A 23,848-nucleotide genomic window follows, 5' to 3' on the forward strand; every position below is an offset into this window, starting at 1 on the left:
ATACACTAAAAATATAGATTTTACTGGCTAGTTCGGAAATTACTGACTGCAATAAAGTGCGTTCGGAAATTCAATCTGCAAAAACGAAATGTTAGAAATGTAGCGCAGGCCTCTAGTATAAATTTCGTCGTTGCCTCATGAAATTTCTTTTTTTTTTTAAATTTAAAATTAAAAAAAATTTTTAAATTTCAAAATGGCAGATTCAGATATTGAAGAGTTATTAAAGTTTTCTTTAAGTTTTCAAATCTTGTTAAAATTTCCTTATTTTGCAGTAAATTGGAAGGCAAAAAATATTGGGATACAATTTCATAAACAATGTCACTTCTGTTATTTTCGAATGAATTTAGAAGTTTCAGAATTTTTAGACTGCGTAAACGAAACAAACTTAGCTAAAGTTTTTGCACACTGTTTAACGCTGCGACTTAAAAATTTTAATTCCAATGTAGAACTTTCAGCATAGCGTGCATATAGGAGTCGAAATAATCAAATTTGGAAAGACCTACAATACGAATATGTGCTTTTGGTGGTTCTTATCTCTGCAAATACTTTTTTTCTAAAATGAAAATTTGTAAGAAAATAACTGGGACTAGATTTCTTGACATGGAAAACCAGTTGCTTATAGCTAGAACAAAGAGTGAAATTGAATTGACTTAAAAAAATGCAGAATTGAAAAAACTTTTAAATTATGTACGGGAATTAAAATTTGAAAAGTATTGTAGTTCCTGTAGCTATTAATTATTGTTATTTGTCAGTTTTCTGTAATTATTATTTAAATATTTTTTTAAACAAAATGAATTAACGTTAAATACTATTTTATAAACAAGAAAAAATAAATAAGTTGCCCAATTGCTGTGGCTCACTTTTAGCATTTTATGAAATAAAATTTTTGCAAAAAAAGTGCTTATTTGTTTCAGTTATTAGGCGTCAGTCCGTCAGTGCACATGTTTTCACTCCTGAAGATATAAAGGTGAAATATCATATATAAATAGGTATTTACTAGTAAGATATTCCATTTTTCTTTTAAGAAAACAAGTTTCTAGCTTATTTTATGTATCTCCTCTCTAAAAGTTATAACCCTTCATAGACCAAAACAAAAACCATTTCAAATACAATTTTTTGAATACTTATTTTGAAAAACCATAAACATTAAAATTTTGTTGAAATTTAACATTCCCAGAGATTTTAAATCCACACGAATTTCAGTGGTTTTCTGAGCAATGTCTTCTAAATTTAGTAAATCTATCAAAAAATAGTTACACAAAATCTTCACTAATTTTTCTGTTTTTAGAAAATGCCACTTCATTTTTAAATAGAATTTCCCGAAGTTACATAAACTAATATCCTTACAAATTTTTATCATTTCATAACCACAGTTTGAAATTTTAAAAATTTCAAACTTCAAAGTTTTAAAAGTTTTTGGAAAGTAATCGATGTACGAAATCATGTACGAAAATGCATCAATATGGTAATACTTTAAAGTTTTGTGTCCAAAAATGCGAAAAATACGCATCGTAAGCGCAACACATTAAACCAGCTGCGCATAAATTTTTTTGGGATTTTGTATTGATGCAAATTTCGTACAAGTAAATATATCAGTAGGGCCAATGTGTTTAATAAAAGTCGTTGAAATTGCTTGGCTCCTTCTGGTAGCTGCCCTACAACTTCAAACGTTATTTGGTATTATCTCAGAAATTATTGGAATTATAATATATAAATCTTGTGAAAAAAGAGTATTATTAGAACTGTTATGTGTGATAAAAATTATGGAAATAGCTTGGCTCCTTCTGGAAGCTGCCATACAACTTAAATAGTAGTTTGGCCATATCTTAGAAAATATTGAAAACACAGTACTGAAATTTTGCATAAATTTATATGGTAATACGGCAACTTAAAATCATACTCTGTCCCGTAGCCAAGCTATGGATCATAGAATTGTGATCATTATTTTCAAGAGTGTTAATGCCATTTATTCCATATGACATCGTCCGTAATCGTAAGTTTTCCAGAGACAATTGTATATCTTATGTTAATAATATTTATAGAGGAAATGTGTCTGATCGCCGATAGATTTTTATATTAATTGATTCTTTGGTTATTTGAGTGACGATCCACAGATATCCATAAATACTGTTAATCATTATTTCTATACTATTTCTTGAATCCAGCTCTCATTTCAATCTGCTAAACACCATGCTTTCAAATATGTTACAGGAGCATTTAGTCAAAGAAATGTTACAATAGCTTTAATAGTCAAATTTCTTTCTAAACAATATAGCTACGCCAACGTGAGCGGAAATTTTCGATTCAATATTTTTAAAATATATTATGAAAATAAGAATTTTAAATTTATTTATATGGATACAAAGATAATAGACTTAGAGTCAGTAAAACTGTGCCTATATCTATACTTGTGCATATTGCTAAGGTTATAGTGAGTTATAGCTACATAGTAGTTTATTCTCCTTTTTATATAGTATACATTAAATGTCATTATATAAGAGAAAAAAAAATAAAAAAACTTTAAATTCATTTCAGTGCTCCAATTTTGCCAACCGTGAATATAACTTACTCACACATCATGCAATTGAAAAATCCAAATTCCAATTATTAAAATACAATAATGTTAAATCATTCTGGTAAAACTTTGGCCCCACACCGCGTTTTTCAGGTTTTTCCGGTATAAACGAATTTGATACATTTATACCAACTGTGAGTAAAACTTAGCCACAAAAAAATTTTTTTTTAAATTACGTACATTTTTAGATAACTTAATATAAACGCGCAATGTGTAAAAATTATTTTTCAGATAAATTTATTTGTAGTTTGCAAGAAAGAAGGCATTTTATATAAAATTTATAAAAAACAGTTTTAAATGCGTATTTAATTTATAATTATTATATATATAAAAAAATGTAATTCATTTAATAATTTTACGAATTCCAATAGCTAGTGATACGAAGTTCAGTAGTACTTACAAGAAATCTGTAATTTGTGCGTAGACGTGAATATCCACCTGATATTCAAATTCTCTAACCTTATAAAAAAACAATCTTTATACTTTTATAGTAACACAGACGTCTAATCGAAAGAATTTTCAATTGAATGTTAAAACCAAACTGCAGTAAAACATCTTTAAGTGAAACTCGCTTCTTAAGCCCGTATTGAATAGAACTAAAGTAATTTGTAGAATTGAGATAATTTACAGCTTCACATTTAGTTGCCTTCTCAAAAATCATGGAAAGAGACGGTAGGAAGAAAATTGGTCTATAATTATCAAAAAGTTTTGGATCACCTTTCATAAATTACAGTCGCTAACTTTAAATCATCGGGAAGAACACAGACAACACATTGGAATTAAATATATAAGTTAGAATAACTACTATTTTAAAAATAATCTTTTTCAAAACTCTATTTAAAATATCATCAATCCTGGGAGAGTTAGAATCTTTACAAGACTTAAGGCCTAATCTTCTATCTCACTATTTTACTCGAAAAGAAAGTGGCTAACAATTATATATTTGTATAATGTAATTTTCGGGCGAGAAGAATTATTCGGTATTGCGTATCTCGTTTTTTTCTAAAATGTATTCAAAAACGTACGTGAATATGATCCAAGCAGGTACAGCTATCCCTACTATAACGTAACTTCTTATTAGATAGTTTTGATTTTTGTAAACTTTATTTTTCCCACCTATTTTCATTTAATGTAATTATTACCTCGAATAATATAAAATACGCTTCTTATTTTCGCGAAATATTAAAAAAATTTCACTCGCTTAAATTGAACTTTAATTCCACTACTTTTAAGAAAATGAACTCACATTCTATGGTCAATTTCTATTTGACATACACATTTGCACATTGTAGTAATTTTTAATTTGTATTTAATTTATTAATTAGCGGTCCAACTTACATTTTTTGATACATACTAAAAGTTCAAAGCATACAGTTCAAATATGTTCAAAAATATTGAAACAAAATTAAGACGTGGATGCACATATCACCCCACAAAATGTAATAATTAAATGTAGGAACAATAATTAAATGTAGGAACAATAATTAAATGTAGGAACAAATATTTAAAATTAAATCGGGTTGCCTCCAACTCACTAAATATAAATATTTATATCCATATATCGGCCCAGCAACAGTCATTCGAGTTGATCTTGTATAATGTTAACCTGTATAATGTTCATAAATAGTATGTTTAGTATGAAGCTCCGCAAGAACACATATTAATGTAAAATCAAGCTACTATACAGGGTGTCTGAAAAGTTTTCGTACTTTTGGAAATACTAATTTTTCTCGTTAATTCTAGTTTTTTTTTTTCAATTTGGTCTCATTATTTGCATTCGTCGTGCAATTTTACCACAAGTAGTACCTGTTAACTCTGTCATTATTTTTTGTTAGCCTTGAAATGAACCGCGATAACAAGTGCATTACTATTAAAGAATTGCATAGCTCAGATATGAAGACAGCTGAGATTGTAAGGAGCGTCCTCATAGTGGCCGTTCTTTCACTTTATGATCGAATATTGCGCGAAAATTATCAACAATTTTCCAAAGCCCCTCCGTGCATGTATTACTTCAAATTGAGCTAAGTTTGAGCATTTGTTAAAATTTTTTATTGAACATGTTTATCACTACTCTAGTAAACGTCTCTGACCAGTTAACAATGTTGATTTCTTAGTCCATATAGCAGTTCTAAGGTGTAAAAATATTTAAGAAAACGTACGGGAACTTTTCAAACACAGTGTATACTCCATGTCATAAAAAAGTCTTATGGATTTCAATTACCAAACCTACATCACCATGTGGCGATGATAGGTGTTACCTTTAATTAATGCACTTACCATTTTCAAGTAATAGCTGCTTAACCCTGCTATCTATAACCGTATACCCGTGTTTTTATAAGCAGTATTTTTTATAAGCAGTTTAAGTTTATGTTTAAAATATTCATTTATAGTGCTTATTGTTGTCAAAAATAAAAAAAAAAGTGTCGTAAATCAACAACTGGTATACCCGGGTATACATACACATTTTATATTCAATCTTTCCGTAACCTTTCAAATTGGCGATAGAAGAATTAACATAATTTTTTACAATTAACCAATTGTTGTTATATTATTTATTCTTAAAGAGGGATTGAAAGGGAAGATGAAATAAAATATAAGCAAAGAAAATAAAAAAAAAAAAATCTGATATAGTCAGCACATACCCGACCGCATTGTATATTGTCTAGTTAAGTGAAAGGGTTATACAATATTATAAAAATGTCTTTTAAATACTTCTTTCCAATTTTTAGGACATTAGTAAGCTTATAGTTAACCTAGAAAAATGTAAATTTGGCTCTTAGTAGAGTTTAGTTTTGTGCTACCCGAATTCCCAGAAATGCTCGCCAGTTAACCAGAACTCAAATATTAAATTTCAAGAAATTCCATCAATTCGTTCCGTAGATATGGTGAAAAATGTAAAATCGGCTCGCAAATCAGTTTTCGAGCCCTGATCTTTCCAAAACATTTATATGTTCATTGTTTTAATACGAGGAATTTAAATATTAAATTTCAATGAAATTGGTCAATTATTTCTCTTTATATACGCAAAAATGTATATTTGGCCCGTAGTAAACGTCCAGTTGCTGATGCCTGATTTCTTTCAAAAGTTAGCAATTTTCGCGGACGGTTGAGCAAAGCTCATATATGAAATTTCAAGTAAATCGGTTGAATATTTTCTTCAAAATGGTCAAAAATGTAAAATCGACCCGCAAATCAGTTTTCGAGCCCTAATCTTTCCAAAAAGTTATATGTTCATTGTTCTGATACGAGGAATTCATATATTAAATTTTAATGAAATCGGTCAATTATTTCCCTCTATATACGCAAAAATGTATATTTGGCCTGTAGTAAACGTCCAGTTGCTGATGCCTGATTTCTTCCAAAAGTTAGGAATTTTTGCGGACGGTCGGGAAAAGCTTATATATGAAATTTCAGGTAAATCGGTTGAATACTTTCTTAAAAATGTCCCGCTAAAAAGTGCAGTTCCTGAGGCCTGATATATCCCAAAAATTGATCAATCCATGCCATGGTGGAAATAAACTTACATATAAAATTTCATCAAAATCGGTTCAGCAGAACTTGAGATACACGCGTGCACACACAGACCGACAGACCGACGGACCGTCAGGTTGCTACAAATAGTTTACTTACACTTCCCTACTATGGAGAAGTACTTTCCCACCGAAAACTCTATATGCAAAATTTGTTGCCATCACATAACCTACCTATTGTTTACACAATACGGTCGGTAATAATGAAATTGTAAAAACAATGTTTTTTTTTTTAAGAATCTGGTTTTTGTGTGACGTATGTTTATGCTATGATATTTGTCTATATATGATTAGAATAAAAAGAAATTTTTACATAGAAATAATCCACAATTTGTTCAACCGCCTGGCTTGATGTCATTTCAGTGCTGTGTAAAGGTAACGCACATATAAAAAGTAATTTTCCAAAAATGTTAGGATCTCTCCTAATTTGTAAAGTTTTTGAAGAATTTTGAAAACTTTTGTAAAAATGTAGGACATATTATAAAGCTTCTGTTTTTGTTGTGAATTATAATAACACAATAAAATTATGAAATATAATTGTAAAATAACGTTTTTTGTTCATTAAAAATTTGTATTTGATGCCTTAGTTAGATATTAGCTATATTTTTATTTTTACGAATGTGATACTATAGATGGATGGATTAAAAACTCATCAAAAATCATAACTCACATTATTCTCTTATTCTTTTCAAGAGAAAAAGAAGAGTAGCAAAAAATATACATATGTACATATTACATAGGTATATATTTATATGTATACCCTTACGTATACGTTGGATATGTTATATTAATGTTATATGTAACGTACATGTGTTGGATATAAGCAAAAATTGTCATAGTATTCTTCAAAGAAAAATTAAAACAAAACAATTAAAGGAAAAATGGAAACTTCTTAACCAACTGCATCGGGTTGAACAATAAATCTATAAGATCATAATTTTTTCCTGTATGATTATATTTTTGATAATTTCTCTACTTTGTTTTTCCGTATGATTATGTTTTTATACTTTACTAAAAATTAAACTAATAAATCGAACGTGAAATACGAAATTTCCCTTTCTTACAACTATTTACTTAAGTATTATATTTTTATATAACAATTAATGTTAAAGCAATTTTAGGTATATATTACGTAAATGTTAATATTTTTTAATTGATTTTGTAAAATGCTTTTGAAAAAAAAAAATAATACAAACTGCTGCAAAGTAGAATGAATGTGCATTTTGCAGGTATAATTATGTACACATGTAAATAAAGGTTGTTACCACTGTGCTTTTCTATGTACTTTCTGAAAAATAAAATTTTGAAAAATATGCGAACCAGAATATTGAACATGGAAGCGAATAAAAATTCTTGTTTAGAATGTTAAGAAAATGCGTTTGTACTAATGACAAGCAAAACTAAACACGCACACTTCATTACTCTTAATAATTTTTGTATTTTATTTCCAAATTTTTATTTTATTTATACCTATATGTACATATATCTGAAATATAAGCAATATATATTGTTTTTTATTTTCTTTGCTTATTTAAATCTTTATCAGCTGATGAAGATTTAAAATTTAATCGAAACACATTGTTTTATTTGTCCTACACCAGACTACACAAAAAAATTTTAAATATTGTAAATTTTTAACGACAGCGTTTTTGTAGTTTTGTGTACAGTCGCGATAAAACCAGTTTTGTTTTTAGTACTTTTCCAAAAAAAATTTTTAAAAAAGTGCTTATTAGTTTCACCCTGTCCGTCATTCCGTCCGTCCGTGGACACTTTTTTTGTTTACAAAACTTCTACACCCTTGAAGATAGAAAGCTGAAATTTCATACATACATAGATCTTGACTAGAAACTTATTTCCGTAGAACAAAATTTTTACCTATCTCCCCCCCTCTAGAAGTTATACCCCTCCAAAACCCTAAAAATGGCCTTTTTTAACTATTTGTTGTAATGAAACCATAAGCATTTTTGAAATTTTGCAAACGCAGAAAGGCAGTGGAAATTATTTAAATAGTGTGATAGGTATACATAGACTGTATTTAAAAGCAGAATTTTCACTTGTTGAAGGGAAAAGTGCTACAATACAAACCATTGGTTTGACCCAACTTTGTTATCGCGAATTTTTGTTTATTTGAAGTGTTTTTTGCCTTACGAAAATTTTGCTCAAAATAATTTGATCTAAATATTAATTTTGATTATAAAATTTATTTTTTTTTTTCAAAGATCAAAACTCCGCGTATTGTGGGACACTTTGCTTCGGGTATTTTGGTCCACATTTTTACATGCATTTTAGTTTTGTTGAATTTAATTTTTAATTAATTTTGTCTTCTAAATTTTTTTATGTCTTTTTTTTATTCTGGTAAAATATTCCACGGTCCACTTTCACCTCAAGTGTGGTCCAAATTTCCCATCCATTTTCAGAACTTTGCAAATATCACTTCTTGCACTAAAAATGAATTTGCAACAAAATTATTTAACATAGAAGTCTAAAATATTGCATTTGAAATTGAATAAAGTAATCTTTGACTGTTACTCTTGTCCGGGTTAAAAAAGTAACTAAAAAGTCTTGTCCGGTTCATATGTACATAAATTTTTACTAGAAACTTATTTCTTTAGAAGAAAATTTTTACCTATTTTCCTTCTCTAAAAGTTACAGCTCCTTAAATTTCAATAAATGCCATTTTTGAGTAGTTATTGGAGCAAAACCAGAAACATTTTTGAAATTATGCAAACGCAGAAAATAGCAAGTGGCATCTTTTGCCGTGGCATATCATCTTTGAACTTCAGTTAAAATTTACTGTTAAACTTTGTCTAAAATTCGTTTTTTCTAAATTTTTGATATGGTTTTTTTCTAGATCTCAGATTGTGGACTATAAAATTTTAGTAGCTCTTAGATATTCATAAATAATTCATTTCGTTAAAAGAAACTTTTTAGCCGTCAATGAAGCCCCCTCTAAAATTATCACCACTCAAAATTTGTAAAATTTGAATTTTTGGCCCGTTAAAAAATATAATTATTTTTCTTAACTAGGCAATTAACCCTTAAACTTTGTTAAATGTTTTTTTTTGTTTTATTTTAAAGATCGCCTGCATTGCTCATCCTAAATGTATTCAATCTTTAAAACACATTCGTATATGAATGAAACTAATTTTAATAATGTAGTACACAGATTGTTTTTAAAAGCAGTATTTTCACTTGTTGAAGGAAAAAGCGCTACATTACAAAAAATTTGTTTGACCGAACTTTATTTTTTTTGTCGATACGTTGTACCTACTTCAACAGTTTTGCTATACGTAACTTTCACGACAGTACCTTCTCCTCACCGATATGAATTTTTCCAGAAATAACTCCAACTAATCACGTACAAAGAGCTTTAAAACTTTGACCAAACCATCCTGTATTTACTTTTGAATTGTTAAAAAAATGTGAATTTGCAACCTCGGCTGTAAAGGAATTGAATGTTAATAATCGATTAGCAGACAAACAATACATGCGATCTATTACACATAGGATGTAGATATGTTTCCTTAATTTTGAGTAGTATTGTCTGCTTAAATTCATAAGGAGCATAAAAAAAAATTACTCTGTTCTCATTTTTGAGTATAACTTTATTCCACATGCATGCATTCACGAATTATAATATTTCCTCAATTATTTTAGATTTACAGAAAATTTCTACTAACATTTTTATGACAATATTAAGAATAATATGTAATGACTTTTATTGCGTAGTAGGCTCATTCAATTTATGAACAAAATCTGTGTACACTTTATATGATACAATTTTACTAATACAATATAAGTATACAAAACGTAGTAACTTTGGCTACAATTTATGTATTATAAGATACATATATACATATAATGTATTTTATGATTTTTATGTTTTGTTTGTGTTTAACCATTTAATACACAATAAGCCAATTTTCTCAAATTTAAACTTCTCTCTATCAACATATAATTTATTACTTTAGGCAAATACCAAACACTAATTTTGTTTGACCTCCTATAATGTAATTTCACTTAACGTAAAAATTTTTCGGTCCCAAAAATTACGTTAAGTGAGAGATTGCTGTATCAGAAGTAGTTCTAGTGACTTCGTTTACAGTAGATACCATAACACATTAACTAAACAAGATAAATAAAACTCCACATTATCATTTACATTTTAAATATCTAAGTTAAAGTCACCTAAAATTATTAAATTCCTAGTTGCAATAATGTCTAAAAAAACTCACAAATTTCGCAAAAAATTTATTAAGGGTGCTTCTGTACAATCTATAAACACAAACAAATGTAAAAGCTTCACTATTAAAATTGTGAAAGAAAATCGGCCGAAAAAAAATTTAAACTAACTATCTCCTCACAAGCAAATTTATCATTTGCAAATGAGGTTACTATTTTATTTTTTCTTTGTTTTGTTTAAATTAAATTTGATTTGAACATTGATCCCTAAGCGATTACAAGAGTCTGTAATCCCAATCGCTCCATTAAGAGGTGTTTCACAACAAAAAAAAAATTGACATATTAGATTTTACGCTTAATAAACTGCAGTACAGTGACTTTTTTAATGCTAGTATCTCTGGTTTTATAAATTATTATCCAAACCTAGTCATACAACAGCCTAATTTTTAATGTACTTACCGATATTTTTCCCATTTATAACGTTCTTGAGCAATTTCCGATGCTTGCAATGATAATTCTTTAGGAGTTGGAAGGTTAACTTTCTTTTTCTCAGCAATTTTATGCGTTCTTAAAAAATATATTGTTATTTAGTTTTTTACTGGAGGTTTTATTTAATTTGTAATACTTACTCATCAAAAGGTGGAGAACGTTGAACTCTTGGGCGAAAAACAGAAGAATGAATGTTTTTACCTTTACTTTTATTTTTTTTGTCATCTAATTTTGCATGGCATTTTAAATCTTCTTCAATATTTCTATTAAAAGACGTATCAGAATCGCTTGAAATATCATCAAGACTATTACGATCCTTACGAGTTAATGAAATCATGTGATCGGCCCTCTTACTCGGTGCTCGAACTCTAGGGGGCGACGGATCTTGTACTTCTACAATAAAATAGAAACCGTTTTATATAATTCTTTATTCAATAAAGTATGATATTGTATAAATACTTGAAGTTAGTTAATTTTAATTGTGTATGTACACATGTATATATCTTATAATTTTGATCCTTATATAAATACATACGTAGGTGAGCATTTAAAATGAAAATTTGCGAAAAAATACTTGATTTTCTCACAAACTACATAAACGGAGCATGCAAATTCAGTGAGAAAGTTTTGTTGTACTAACTTCAGTAGATATACTTTTTTTCAAAAGCTTATCTTTTTATAAACATATGTTGAAAATAGCAAAATACTTTACTGTACGTACGTTTTTTATTTTCGACTAAAGTCCTATCAATAGCATTAATAAAATTCGGACCAGTCTTTTCATCAAAATGTTTTTCAGCAATAATTTCTTGCAAAATAATATTTCTTTTCCGTTTGAAATCATTATTTTCGCAAACGGATGGAGCCAAACGCCCATGGTGCTGTTCGATCGCCTGTATAACCCCTTCAATTAAGCGTGGCATAATGGTCTTTGCTTCTGGATTATAACGAAATGGTATCAGCTCTTTAACAACAGTTGGAAAGTGTTTCTCCTAGTGGGTACAAAGTAAATATTTTGTACATAAAATTAACAGACAAATACATACTATATAAACACAAAAAAGAGTAAATAAATAAAACGTTTATAACAGCTTTGAATTTTTTTTTCTAAATCATTTATAATTATTAAGAAACACTTTTTCCACCAAAATTTCAGCTTTTTACAATGGTGTAAATTTTGCACAAACATTTTTTGACTTACTACTTGAAATTTACTTAACTTATAACCGGAACTCAAAGTTTTCGATCAAACTTTAGCTATAATTAACAAAATAATGAAATGTCAATAGTATGGAGTAATAAGGAAAATTTTTGAAATTTGAAAGAAAAACACCTTTGCCAAACTCCGTTTACTTGTATAATTCAATTTATTTTTTAATTCTTAATTTACGTTTCAAAGTGTTGTGCATTTGTACATTAATTATTCTATAAAAAAAAAACACTATGTAAACTGTTACTCAAATTTTGAATTAACTATCAAAGAGGTTATTTAAAAAAAATAAAGAATAAATAATATTCACTTTACAAAAATATCACGTCTTTTAAACAAAATTATAATAAGTTTGCACAATTGTAGTAAAGTTATCTTATTATTAACTTTAATTGCTAAATGGCAATTACTCGAATCTGTCAAATCATTCGATAGAAACTTCACGCATATTATGTCTAACTTATAAGAGGACACACGATTGCCGAGTTTCATGAATATATCCTTAATATTTTTCCAAATATTTAAAATTAATTTTCGGAGTTATATGGTAGCTAGACGAACCTGACAATGGATTGATGGATGAACGGACGGACGGACATGTTTCAATCAACGCAAGAAACATTTTACGCTGAGCAAGAATATGTGTATATATATATCCATACCGAAGACGACTCCTTCGATTAATTACAAACACCGTACCAAAGATAATATACCCTTCACGAAGTGCAGGAAGTGAAAAATGTTGAAAATATGTTAGTATTAACTGTTTTCCATTGAAGAAGTTAGATTTTTCTACAATCCACAATTTTTTTTCATTCGCAGATGAATCGAGACTGTATATCCACCAAATGTTAAGATATGAAAGAATAATATATTCATCTTAAACTTATAGACAGCTACATTTTTCATTTTGCTTTAGTATTTATTTTAAAGTTATATTTTTTATCACTTTACTCTCCTTACATTTTTAAATTATGACGTTTTCATTATATTATGTACATATATATTTTTCTACAATATTTTGATTTATATGAACACTTGAGTCGTTAAAGCATCTGCATTTGTCTACATTTGCACGAGAAGTATAAAAAAAAAAAACTTTTGAAATGGTGCAACATATTGTGTTTATGCTGTAACATGTACATAACAAAAATATTTATAAGAAATTAATTTACACATATGAAAAAAATTTGCCAATTTTTTTTTCGATCACAAGCAAATATTAACTTAAAAAGCTGAAAACAAGGGAAATTCAAGAGGAAATAAAAATTTCGAAAGTAGTGCAAATTTTAAAATATGGTAATATATATGATCAATTTTCGAACTTTTTTTGCTTATTTTTTTGAGCTCTGATTTCAAATAATATATTTTAATGAAGATATACATTTAATTGAATAAAAACAGTACTGTGCCTCTTCCTCTACCGACATTAAATCTAGTATGTATTTCATTAGCACTTAATGAGTGTACATAGGAAAAAAGTATGTATTTTCTGTTTAATTATTTTACTAAATGTCATAATATCTTCTAAGATCTAATAAAATGACAGCTTTATCATGATAGACTGCTGTGTTACCCACAAGTGTATATTTAAAACGAATGGACTATGTGATGCAATTTGAAATAGTTGAAATAAGATACACTACAAGAATTTTACGTTCCAACCTTCTTTTTGGTTTTTAAAAATTTAAAATTGGTTTTATAAATTTTTTGAAGTCAAATTTAAAAAAAAAAGAATGGCACAATTTATTAGGAACAAAATATTTATTAAATCGCAAATATGTTTCGCTATATGCAATCACACCAATAATTATTGTACAAAGCCGAAAACAACAAGAGATTTAGTAGCTTAACGTAAATGTTTTTTTAAGATATTAATATCCATATACTTGATTCTACTTTAATTTTGCATTGAAATCGCTTTGCAAAAATATCTATAAGAAAAACTGCATATAATTTACTAAAAACTCTTTTCTTTTGCTTTTTTAAAGAGCAAAAGACACGAGTTTTAACAAAAATATGTATTAACAATTTAACATTTTATTCCGAACATAAACTATGTATTTTCTTTAAAACACTTCCATATACATTTATTTACGATAACTTCAATACTTTTAGTTTAATGGTATTTGATGTATAAAATTTTTTTTTAAAAAATTGGATTTGTTTATTTAAAAAATTACTGTTATAAAATAAACAATTCCTTACCAAATATTTAAGTCGATGATTATAGCTTATCCAGTGTCCGAAAATTGTTCTTTGATCACCTCTCTTGTCACATAACAAACAAATGTATGACGGGTCTTTGCCATCAATAGTTAACTCGACACAATACTCAATACCTATTAACGCTCCATCTTTATATTCTGTTAAGTAGGTTTGTATGATGGATGGTACTTTAACTTCATCTTCAAAACCAGGAGGTACAGGCTCCCCGGGTGCAATATTCATTTGAACTAAAAGAATATTTTTATAAGTTTTATAACTATTTTTATAAAGCGTTCATTTACTTTAGGTTTTCAATCATTTAAAACTCACTTTTTGGTTTGGCAGTTAAGGGAGCACGAAAAATATGCACATCGATATGTGGTTGCGATAGCTTTTGCTGATGTTTTTTTCCAGAAATATGAGTTTGCAAAGCACGTTCACTTGTTAAATTAGCTACACCACACAAATGACAATTATAAACAAATTGCTGCAAATTGTTTTTATTTGCTACACGTGAAAAAACGTGTCCTTCTGAACCGTCGCTTAAACGAACTGTTTGACTGAGAAAATGTCTTTCGATATCCTAAATAATATATTCAAAATTTGAATAATATCATATATTACGTAGACTATTCTGTGAATCAAAAAAGTCACAAAGCTTAAAATATGTCATGTAAAAAAAAAAGAAATTGTGTAAAATAGCACCTCTTCAACAATTTAATTTTAATGCAAATGATATTTTAAATTTCGCAGATATTTGAGATAATTGAGACATATATTCACTTAATAGTTCTTCTAATTTTCCCAACTTTTAATAATTGAAACGATTTTTTAACTAAAATAATTGATAAACATGATTAAGATATATATCAGTGTAATTTAAAATTATATTATTGACAATGTGATAGAGAGAAATATGATTTAATAAATAAAGAAGTACTATTCTTCATATTCATATTCATGGCTCTTAAAATTTTAGATAATTTAAAAGATTTTTTTTTATTTAATTTAAAAACAAAAATTAGAATATCTCGTATTAGAAGTGTTTTCAATAGTTAAATTTTTATATAAAATACTACAAGCATTAGATTTGTATTGTTATTGTTCCTAGTAACATTAAGGTATTACTCATTAAAAATTGCTATTATTTGTAAACGCCAAGAGAAATTATGTTTGTAGTTTTTATTATTGTTGTAATTGAATAAATCGTACTTACTCAACAGTGAATAATTCATAATGGAAATTAAAGTGCCATTTAGCATCTGATTTATTAAGATAGTTATAGATAATTCATTATAATACATTCAATATAATGCATTATAATGTGTGAACATTGTGGTGTAATATAATGAACTCACAAACAAGTGTGAGCTATTAATAATGTAGGAAAAAATTAATATACTACGTAAAAAATTTACAGAAACACCAGTAAAAATTTACAGGAGAATTTTTTACATAGTATATTTTTCACCCGTAAAAAAATGTTTAATAGCTCACATATTTCCACTAATTTTATGCTGTCACATTTCTATCTTAAACAGATTTCATTATAATGCATTATAATGTATTGTAATGTATTAGCTATCTTGGACAGAACTAATGTTTTTAAACTTTTGACAGCAAACATTTAAAAAAAAATATTAAAAAAAAAGTAAAAAGATAAAATCAGCTGATCCTACGAAAACTTTTTTAAAAATATATTTATGGATGCCTTTATAAAATACCCAACAAGTTTTAATTTATTCAAAGATTACATATAACAGTGAAATTCATAATTAAAAATAATAATTTTATAGATACTGTTTCTTTTTTAAATTCATATTGAAAAAAATACCAGCAAAAATCAAATTGGAATTATACCATATCTTTGTAACGGCTTATTTTAAATTTTTCTTTTTTTTTTAATTCGTATAAGGTATTTTTCAAGTACATATGTGTATATTAAACTAACTGAACATTTTTAGTTTGAAATAGTTTTGCTTTTTAGAAAATTAGATAAATAAAAATTATCATAAAGAATTAATAACTCATTAACACAAAGTAGAATTATGTATTTAAAAATGATATGGAAGTTATGTGGATGAACTGTAGTGCCCCGTCCAAAACTACTGAAAGCTAACTTCAAGGGCTCTATCTACATTTTCCCGAAGTTCATCGTCGTTTCTTCGAACCCTCGTAGCTTGGGTTTGGATTATACTACGCACAAAAAAATTTCGGGGTATGATGCCAATAGTGGACTCGTTAAACATATACTACCATATTCTGTTAGTCGCGAATGACGCGATAAAAAATTGTATCACTTCCCGTCTCCTCAGACAATAATTTTATAAAAAGTCAGCCTTTTTCTACTATCGACATTCCAATTTTTTGATGTTAAAAGGTTAAAAAATTTTATGATTTAATGTAAAAATTTCTAAAAAAATATTTAAATACAACTTTTAATTTTCTGCAACAAACAGACTAAAAAGGAACAAATGCTACATTATACAACTATGCCTCGTAAATTCGATTAAAAGGATTAATTTGCACCTAGCAAAATAAAGGGAAATTAAAAAGCCTCTAACAACAGTGTCACACCATTAAAAAGGAAATTTCATAAGCCTTAAAATGAGTACACGAACTTCGTTTGCCTCCTCATATTGCGCTAATTATAAGAAAATATAATAATTTATAAATAAAAAAAATAATTTATAGTAAATAAATTATATATGTACATATAAATAATATAATTATGTCTACTAAAAGCAGTTAATTTACGTTTAAATATACGTTGGATTCGATAAGAGGAGCCAATAAAAAAATATTAATATTAGTTAAGAAATTAAAAGGAACAAAAAAATTTTAATAGAAATATATGCAAATACAACAGACATCCATGCATAGTTTAGCCAAAACATTTTCATGCAAAATGTGGCCAATACGAAACCTTGTGACTAGTATTTAAAAAACAAAAGTCGTCAGATCTGACGTATAACTAATATAAGTTTCTAATTCTAAACAACATAATTCTACAAACCCCAACTTCATAAATTATATTGTATATCTTACCTAAGGACTTTAATGATCACTAGAGGGTGATTCAGTTGCGAAATCAGAGTTTTTTAGATATTAATAAACTGAAGTATAAAATTTCATTGGCACCTAAAACTTCCAAATTATATAATAAAACTTAATACGATATATTACTAAATCTAAATTAAACACCACTAGAACTACCATTCCGTCAAAATAACGGAATTTAATATTTTACATATAAATTTTATTGTTATTTTTTTTTAAATTAATAATGACTTTTAATATGAAACTAAGGTACTCAAAAATTGACTATCTTCTTGTTAATAAAACCGTTAATTCTGAGGAAACGCCTTATGTACACTTATACATACAAACCCGTCAAAATGACGGAATTAATAATTTTGTTCTTATATTTATAAATACTGGCCAAATTTACAGTTGCTTGAATGAAAAAAAGTAAAACTTCTCATCGAATAAATATTCTATTTATATATTCCGGGAAATCCCCAACAATGAAGAATAAAATACTGTTAGGTAATATACATATATTTATTTAGTTGATGCCTTTTAGTTGTGTAATGATATTTGTTATAGCAATTTCATATTTTGCAAACGTAACAAAGTGAAAAAAGTTAATTTTATTGTTTTTACAAAATTTTATGTATATAAAAGTGATAATTATCTTTTTTATAATAAAATTACTAAACCACCAAGGTAAGTTTAATTTTATTCAAAATAATATTCATATACATATAAAACAATTGCCCTTCTAATAAGGTTTTATAATTATGAACCGAAATACTAGAATAACAAAATTATTGAAAAATGGGGACCTCGTTTTTTCAAAAGTACAATGAGTAGAAACAAGTTCACGGAAATTTTGCGCTTTATTCGATTTGATAAAAAAATGAAAGAAGTAAGAAGTTTTACAAGTACAACTCTTTCCAACCAAGGCAAGATGTAGGTATACGCAATACATGACATATAAACCTTCTAAATTTGGGATAAAGTTTTGTTTGGTAACCGATGCTGAAAATAGATATGTACTAAATGGTTTTCCACACCTAGGAAAAGATAATTTACGAATATCATCGAAACCTTTACATGAATATGTGGTTCTAAAGCTTGTTGAACCTTGTTTAGGTTGCGGAAGAAGTATAACTACTGACAATTTTTTTACCAGTATTCCATTGACAAAAAAACTTTTAGCTAAAAAAACAACATCAGTTGGAACTAGGCGAAGTAATAAAAAAGAATTACCGCAAAAAGCAAAAGTATAAAAAAATAACATGGCTCGATATGAAACTATACTATTAAAGTCTGATAATATAGTTCTCACTATTTACAAATCATAGCCTGCGAAAAAAGTATTAGTTCTAAGTTCCAAACATACCAACGTGAAGATTGCCAAAAATTATAAACTTTTACTAGAAACTGTCGAATTCTATAAAAAAACTAAGTTCGGAGTAGATGTTTTTGACCAAATGGCTCGGAAGTACAGTGTAAAAGCAAGTTCCCGTAGATGTCCATTGCAAGTTTTCTATAATAGATTTGGCAGGAATCAACGCCTGGAGCTTATATAAGGATATTACTAGCGAAAATTTATAACAAAAAAAACAATTTTTATACCAATTATGTGAAGAACTCGCTAATAAATATATACATAATAAAATGCTGAAATCTTCGCAGCCAGAAAAATGGAGTATAATAGAGACCATGAAATCTACTTCGGAACATCCTAAAGAAGATATGCAGCGAAAATCTTGTGTAATTGGATTCTGCAATAAAAACAAAACAAACTCTCTTTGTTTTAAATGCACGAAATACATGTGTGGGAAGTGTACTGCCGAAAAAATTTCTATTTGTAAGAAATGTGCTACATAAATCCTTTTTATTTATTTACTATATATTATTTAACTGAATTTGTACCTTTTTTATTTTAAATTATAATAAACTAGAAGTTTAGAAATTTATTCACAATTTTTTAATTAAATTCCATTTTTCAAACTCCCTTCAAGTGAAAATACTTTATAGAGCACCATCCCATTGATAAAAAGATATTTAGTATATTAAAACAATCTACTACATACATTATTAAAATTATTTTCGTTCATTTACCAAAATGTTTCAAAGATTGCAAACATATAAATGAGCAATGTATGCAATCTTTGAAAACAAAAAAAAGAAAATAGAAAGAGGCCTGAATTTAAGGCTTAATTGCGTCAGTTAAGAACAAGTAAAAACGTTTCTGTCGGTAAAAAGCGATTGAACTATACCCTGCACCTTTCATTGTTGTATAGCAATTACTAGAGCCTGTGAAACAATTTTATAGAAACTTCCACATATGTCTGACCTATAATTGGACATACGACTGCCAAGTTTCATGAATATGACTTGATTATTTTTCTAAATATTTAAAATTAGCTTTTGGAGTTGTATGGCATGTACCCGCACCTGTCAAGAAATTCCACTAAAACTTCAGAAATATGTCTGCCCTAAAATTGGACACACGACTGCCAAGTTTCATAAATCTGACTTTATTATTTTTTCGAATATAAAAAATTTGCTTTTGGAGTTCCACCACTCTCACCATCCGAACCGTAATTGTATTATTTCTGTAATTATAGAATGTAATTGGACGCACGTGGACAAAATTTCATATTTATACCTTTATTAGTTTTTGAAACATTTAATATAAACTCTTTGTGTTGCATGGCAGCTACCCGAACCCGTTGTCCGAATTAGTTCATTTAAAATAGGCTTCGCCCTTGGCACAAAAGAAACCACTTGTGAAAGTTTGGTGTTAATTGCATTATTCGAATCATCCTTTACGAAGTGCAGGGTACAAAATTGGTTGTATTTTTTAACAACATTGCATTTACCGTTAGTTTGCTGTACTTGTTAAAATTTGGAAAAGCTTACAGTTTCAGAAATATAAGATGCTGAAAATTCAAATTTTATAAATTTCAAGGAAAATTTTAAAATTTCAACTTGAGCGGGTGAAGGTGGAAAAAGATTTTCTCTAACGAAATAAGCATTTCCAGAAGCGGTTAAAATTTCAGATTTCTTCGACCTGGAGAAAACGGTTTTAGATAAAAGTAAATTTTATCGGTAAATTTTAACGGCAAATTTTAACGGCAAATTTTGTTGTTTTATTAAGTTCAAATATTGCATACAGCGGTGGGAGAAGCCAGTAACTATTTTTCTGCGTTTGCAAATTTTGAAAAATAAATAGCTGAAAAATGGCATTTTTATGGTTATTTTCTTCTACTGAAATAAGTTTCTAATAAAACCTATGTATGTACGTGTTAAATTTCAGTTTTCTATCTTTAAAGGTGTAAAAGACGGAAATAAATAATTGCTGTGTTAAAACAGTAAAACTGTTGTGTTAAAACAGTAAAACTGTTGTGTTAAAAGAAATACGTATTAAAACCGACTTAAAAAGCAAAAATATAAAATTATAAAACGAGCAAATATAAATTAAAAAAAAAAAAACTAAAAATCCTTGATACTAAAGGATATAATACATAAAAATATACAACCAATTTTAGTTACCAGTGGTTAAGGCACTGGCCCTTTAACCGAAAGATCTTCAAACTTTGGTCATGCCACTAAAAAAATTATACCGAATATTATATGGCTTAGTATCAGGCGCGGTCCTGATGTATTCGTCGCCCTAAGCGGTTCCTAAAAAGTGCGCCCCCCCCCCCCCCCCCCTTCAACCGTTTCACCTATTTTATTACTGTGAACAAAATTTAATGGGCATTGCACATTGTGCATCATAAAGCACTTTCTTGTAACCTTATTATGCTGAATTATAGAATTAAAGTCTAGAACTAAACTTTCAATTTTTTGTTTTTTAAACTCAAAAACAAGGTAATTTATTTAACTGTACGTTTTTTTATTAAGTTATGATCAGATTTATATCAATCATTTAAACTTGACTTTTTGATTTTAACAACCAAAAAATTTATTTTTTGACTTACAAGTGAAACTTATTGTAAAAGGTTCTATGAAAATGATATCAAATGAACTTTTTCAAAGCTTATTTGAATATGAAAAAAAGTAAAAATTTATTTTTATTTTTATTCGCAATTTTAAATTTACGAATAAAATTTAGCTTTTTATTTCACAAATCGCCTGAGAAATGAAGCAGCGTATAAAAAAAGTTTCGACTTGCACTCAAATAATTTAAGGAAAATCAAAGTTTTGTTCTAAAATTTATGACTTGAAAACTAAGCTTTTTATAAACATTGGTACAAGCTTTTATACTGTTCATTAAATTTTTTAGACTTTATTAAAATAAACGCATTTACTGGTATTTATAGGCTTGTTTTTTTTTGAAATTTCAGAATGTTGTTCTGCTTAAATGTTTTAATTTTGGAGATAAATGTGTGAAACAAATTATGCGCCATTTCATTTTACTTTTATTGTTTGGATGATTTACACAAGATCAATTCAACATAAAATTCTTAACATTCGATTGATTATTAAACAACATTTTTTCAATTCAATACAAGTAGTAGATTTTATCAATTAAAATTTAATTCTGTGATTGATAACAGTTTTTTCAAAAACGAAAGCAGAACATAGTAGTAGAAATTCATAACGATCATGTAATTTTAAAATTCATTCAAAATTTTTTGTTGTTAAACAAAAACAAAATATTGGTATACACAATCTCAATATCAAGCTATGCTTTCCATCATTTAAGAATATTGCTCTCATTCTCTTTTTATACCCTGCACTTCGTGAAGGGTATATTAACTTTGGTATGGAGTTTGTAACTACTTGAAGGAGTCATCTGCGGTATGGACATATATATATATTCTTGCTCAGCGTAAAATTCTGCGTTGATTTAGACATGTCCGTCCGTCCGTCCGTCCGTCCGTCCGTCCGATCGCACGATAACTCAAAAACGAATAATGCAATCGACACCAAACTTTCACAAGTTGCTTCTTTTGTGCCAAGGACGAACCCTATTGTTATTGGACCAATTCGGACAACGGGTTCGGGTAGCTGCCATACAACTCAAAGAGTTTATTTTAATTATTTCAAAAACTAATAAAGGTACAAATATAAAATTTTCTATACATGTGTCCAATTATATTCTACATATGCTCTAAAAATTTTAATGAGGTAGCTACACCGGTTCGGGTGGCTGCCATACAACTCCAAAAGCAAATTTTTTATATTCGGCAAAATAATAAAGTCAGATTCATGAAACTTGGCAGTTGTGTGTCCAATTATAGGTCAAAGATATTTCTGAAGTTTTGGTGGAATTGCTTGACAGGTTCGAGTGGCTTCCATACAAGTCCAAAAGCTTATTTTAAATATTTGGAAAAGTAATAAAGTTAGATTCTTGAAACTTGGCAGTTATGTGTCCAATTATAGATCAGATATACCTGCGAAGTTTTAGTGGAATTGCTTGACAGGTTCGGGTACCTGCCATACAACTCCAAAAGCTAATTTTAAATATTTGGAAAAATAATAAAGTCAAATTTATGAAACTTGGCAGTTGTGTGTCCAATTATAGATCAGATATACCTGCGAAGTTTTAGTGGAATTGCTTGACAGGTTCGGGTACCTGCCATACAACTCCAAAAGCTAATTTTAAATATTTGGAAAAATAATAAAGTCAAATTTATGAAACTTGGCAGTTGTGTGTCCAATTATAGGTCAAAGATATTTCTGAAGTTTTGGTGGAATTGCTTGACAGGTTCGAGTAGCTTCCATACAAGTCCAAAAGCTTATTTTAAATATTTGGAAAAGTAATAAAGTTAGATTCTTGAAACTTGGCAGTTATGTGTCCAATTATAGATCAGATATACCTGCGAAGTTTTAGCGGAATTGCTTGACAGGTTCGGATACCTGCCATACAACTCCAAAAGCTAATTTTAAATATTTGGAAAAATAATAAAGACAGATTCATGAAACTTGGCAGTTGTGTGTCCAATTATAGGTCAAAGATATTTCTGAAGTTTTGGTGGAATTGCTCTACAGGTTCGAGTGGCTCCCATACAAGTCCAAAAGCTTATTTTAAATATTTGGAAAAGAAATAAAGTTAGATTCATGAAACTTGGCAGTTGTGTGTCCAATTATAGGTCAAAGATATTTCTGAAGTTTTGGTTGAATTGCTCTACAGCTACGAGTAGCTCCCATACAAGTCCAAAAGTTTAAATATTTGGAAAAATAAAGTCAGATTCATGAAACTTGGCAGTTGTGTGTCCAGTTATAAATCAGACATATCCGTGAAATTTCTATAGAATGGTTTCACAGGTTTGAGTAATTGCTATACAACAATGAAAGGTGCAGGGTATAATTCAATCGGTTCATACCGACTGAAACGTTTTTACTTGTTCTAATTTCTTTCTATTCTCATTCTTAATTTGTGTTTTTTTTGTTTTGTTCTTGTTGTTTACTAATGCAATAGTATACTAATGCAATAGTATGTAATAATAGAAAAGTAATACATTATAATAATGTGTTTGTTTGTTTGGTGAGTGGGCGACAACTAAGCAAAAATAAAATTTTGCATGTATGAAACAATTTAAATATAATGTGTACGAACGAGTGTAGCCACTAAGCATAATAAAAACATTGCTTTGTGATATAATTATATGTGTACGAGCGAGTGTT

The 23,848-nt window shown here is 28.1% G+C and overlaps 1 protein-coding gene across 2 annotated transcripts in view; it reads right to left on the reverse strand.

Moving 5' to 3' along the window:
* LOC129614864 (uncharacterized protein CG7065-like) overlaps nt 1–23,848 on the reverse strand; it is a 74,918-nt gene that overhangs the window by 45,353 nt on the left and 5,717 nt on the right. For both annotated transcript variants that reach the window (XM_055529816.1, XM_055529814.1), the window contains 5 exons: nt 14,525–14,777; nt 14,195–14,442; nt 11,498–11,768; nt 10,917–11,169; nt 10,747–10,854 (listed from right to left, as the gene is read on the reverse strand). In XM_055529816.1, coding sequence (XP_055385791.1) covers nt 10,747–10,854; nt 10,917–11,169; nt 11,498–11,768; nt 14,195–14,442; nt 14,525–14,777 — 1,133 coding nt within the window. The remainder of the gene's footprint in view (nt 1–10,746; nt 10,855–10,916; nt 11,170–11,497; nt 11,769–14,194; nt 14,443–14,524; nt 14,778–23,848) is intronic.

Source organism: Condylostylus longicornis, unplaced genomic scaffold (assembly GCF_029603195.1).
Source record: "Condylostylus longicornis isolate FDR11 unplaced genomic scaffold, ASM2960319v2 ptg000125l, whole genome shotgun sequence".
NCBI classification, from domain to species: Eukaryota; Metazoa; Arthropoda; class Insecta; order Diptera; family Dolichopodidae; genus Condylostylus; species Condylostylus longicornis.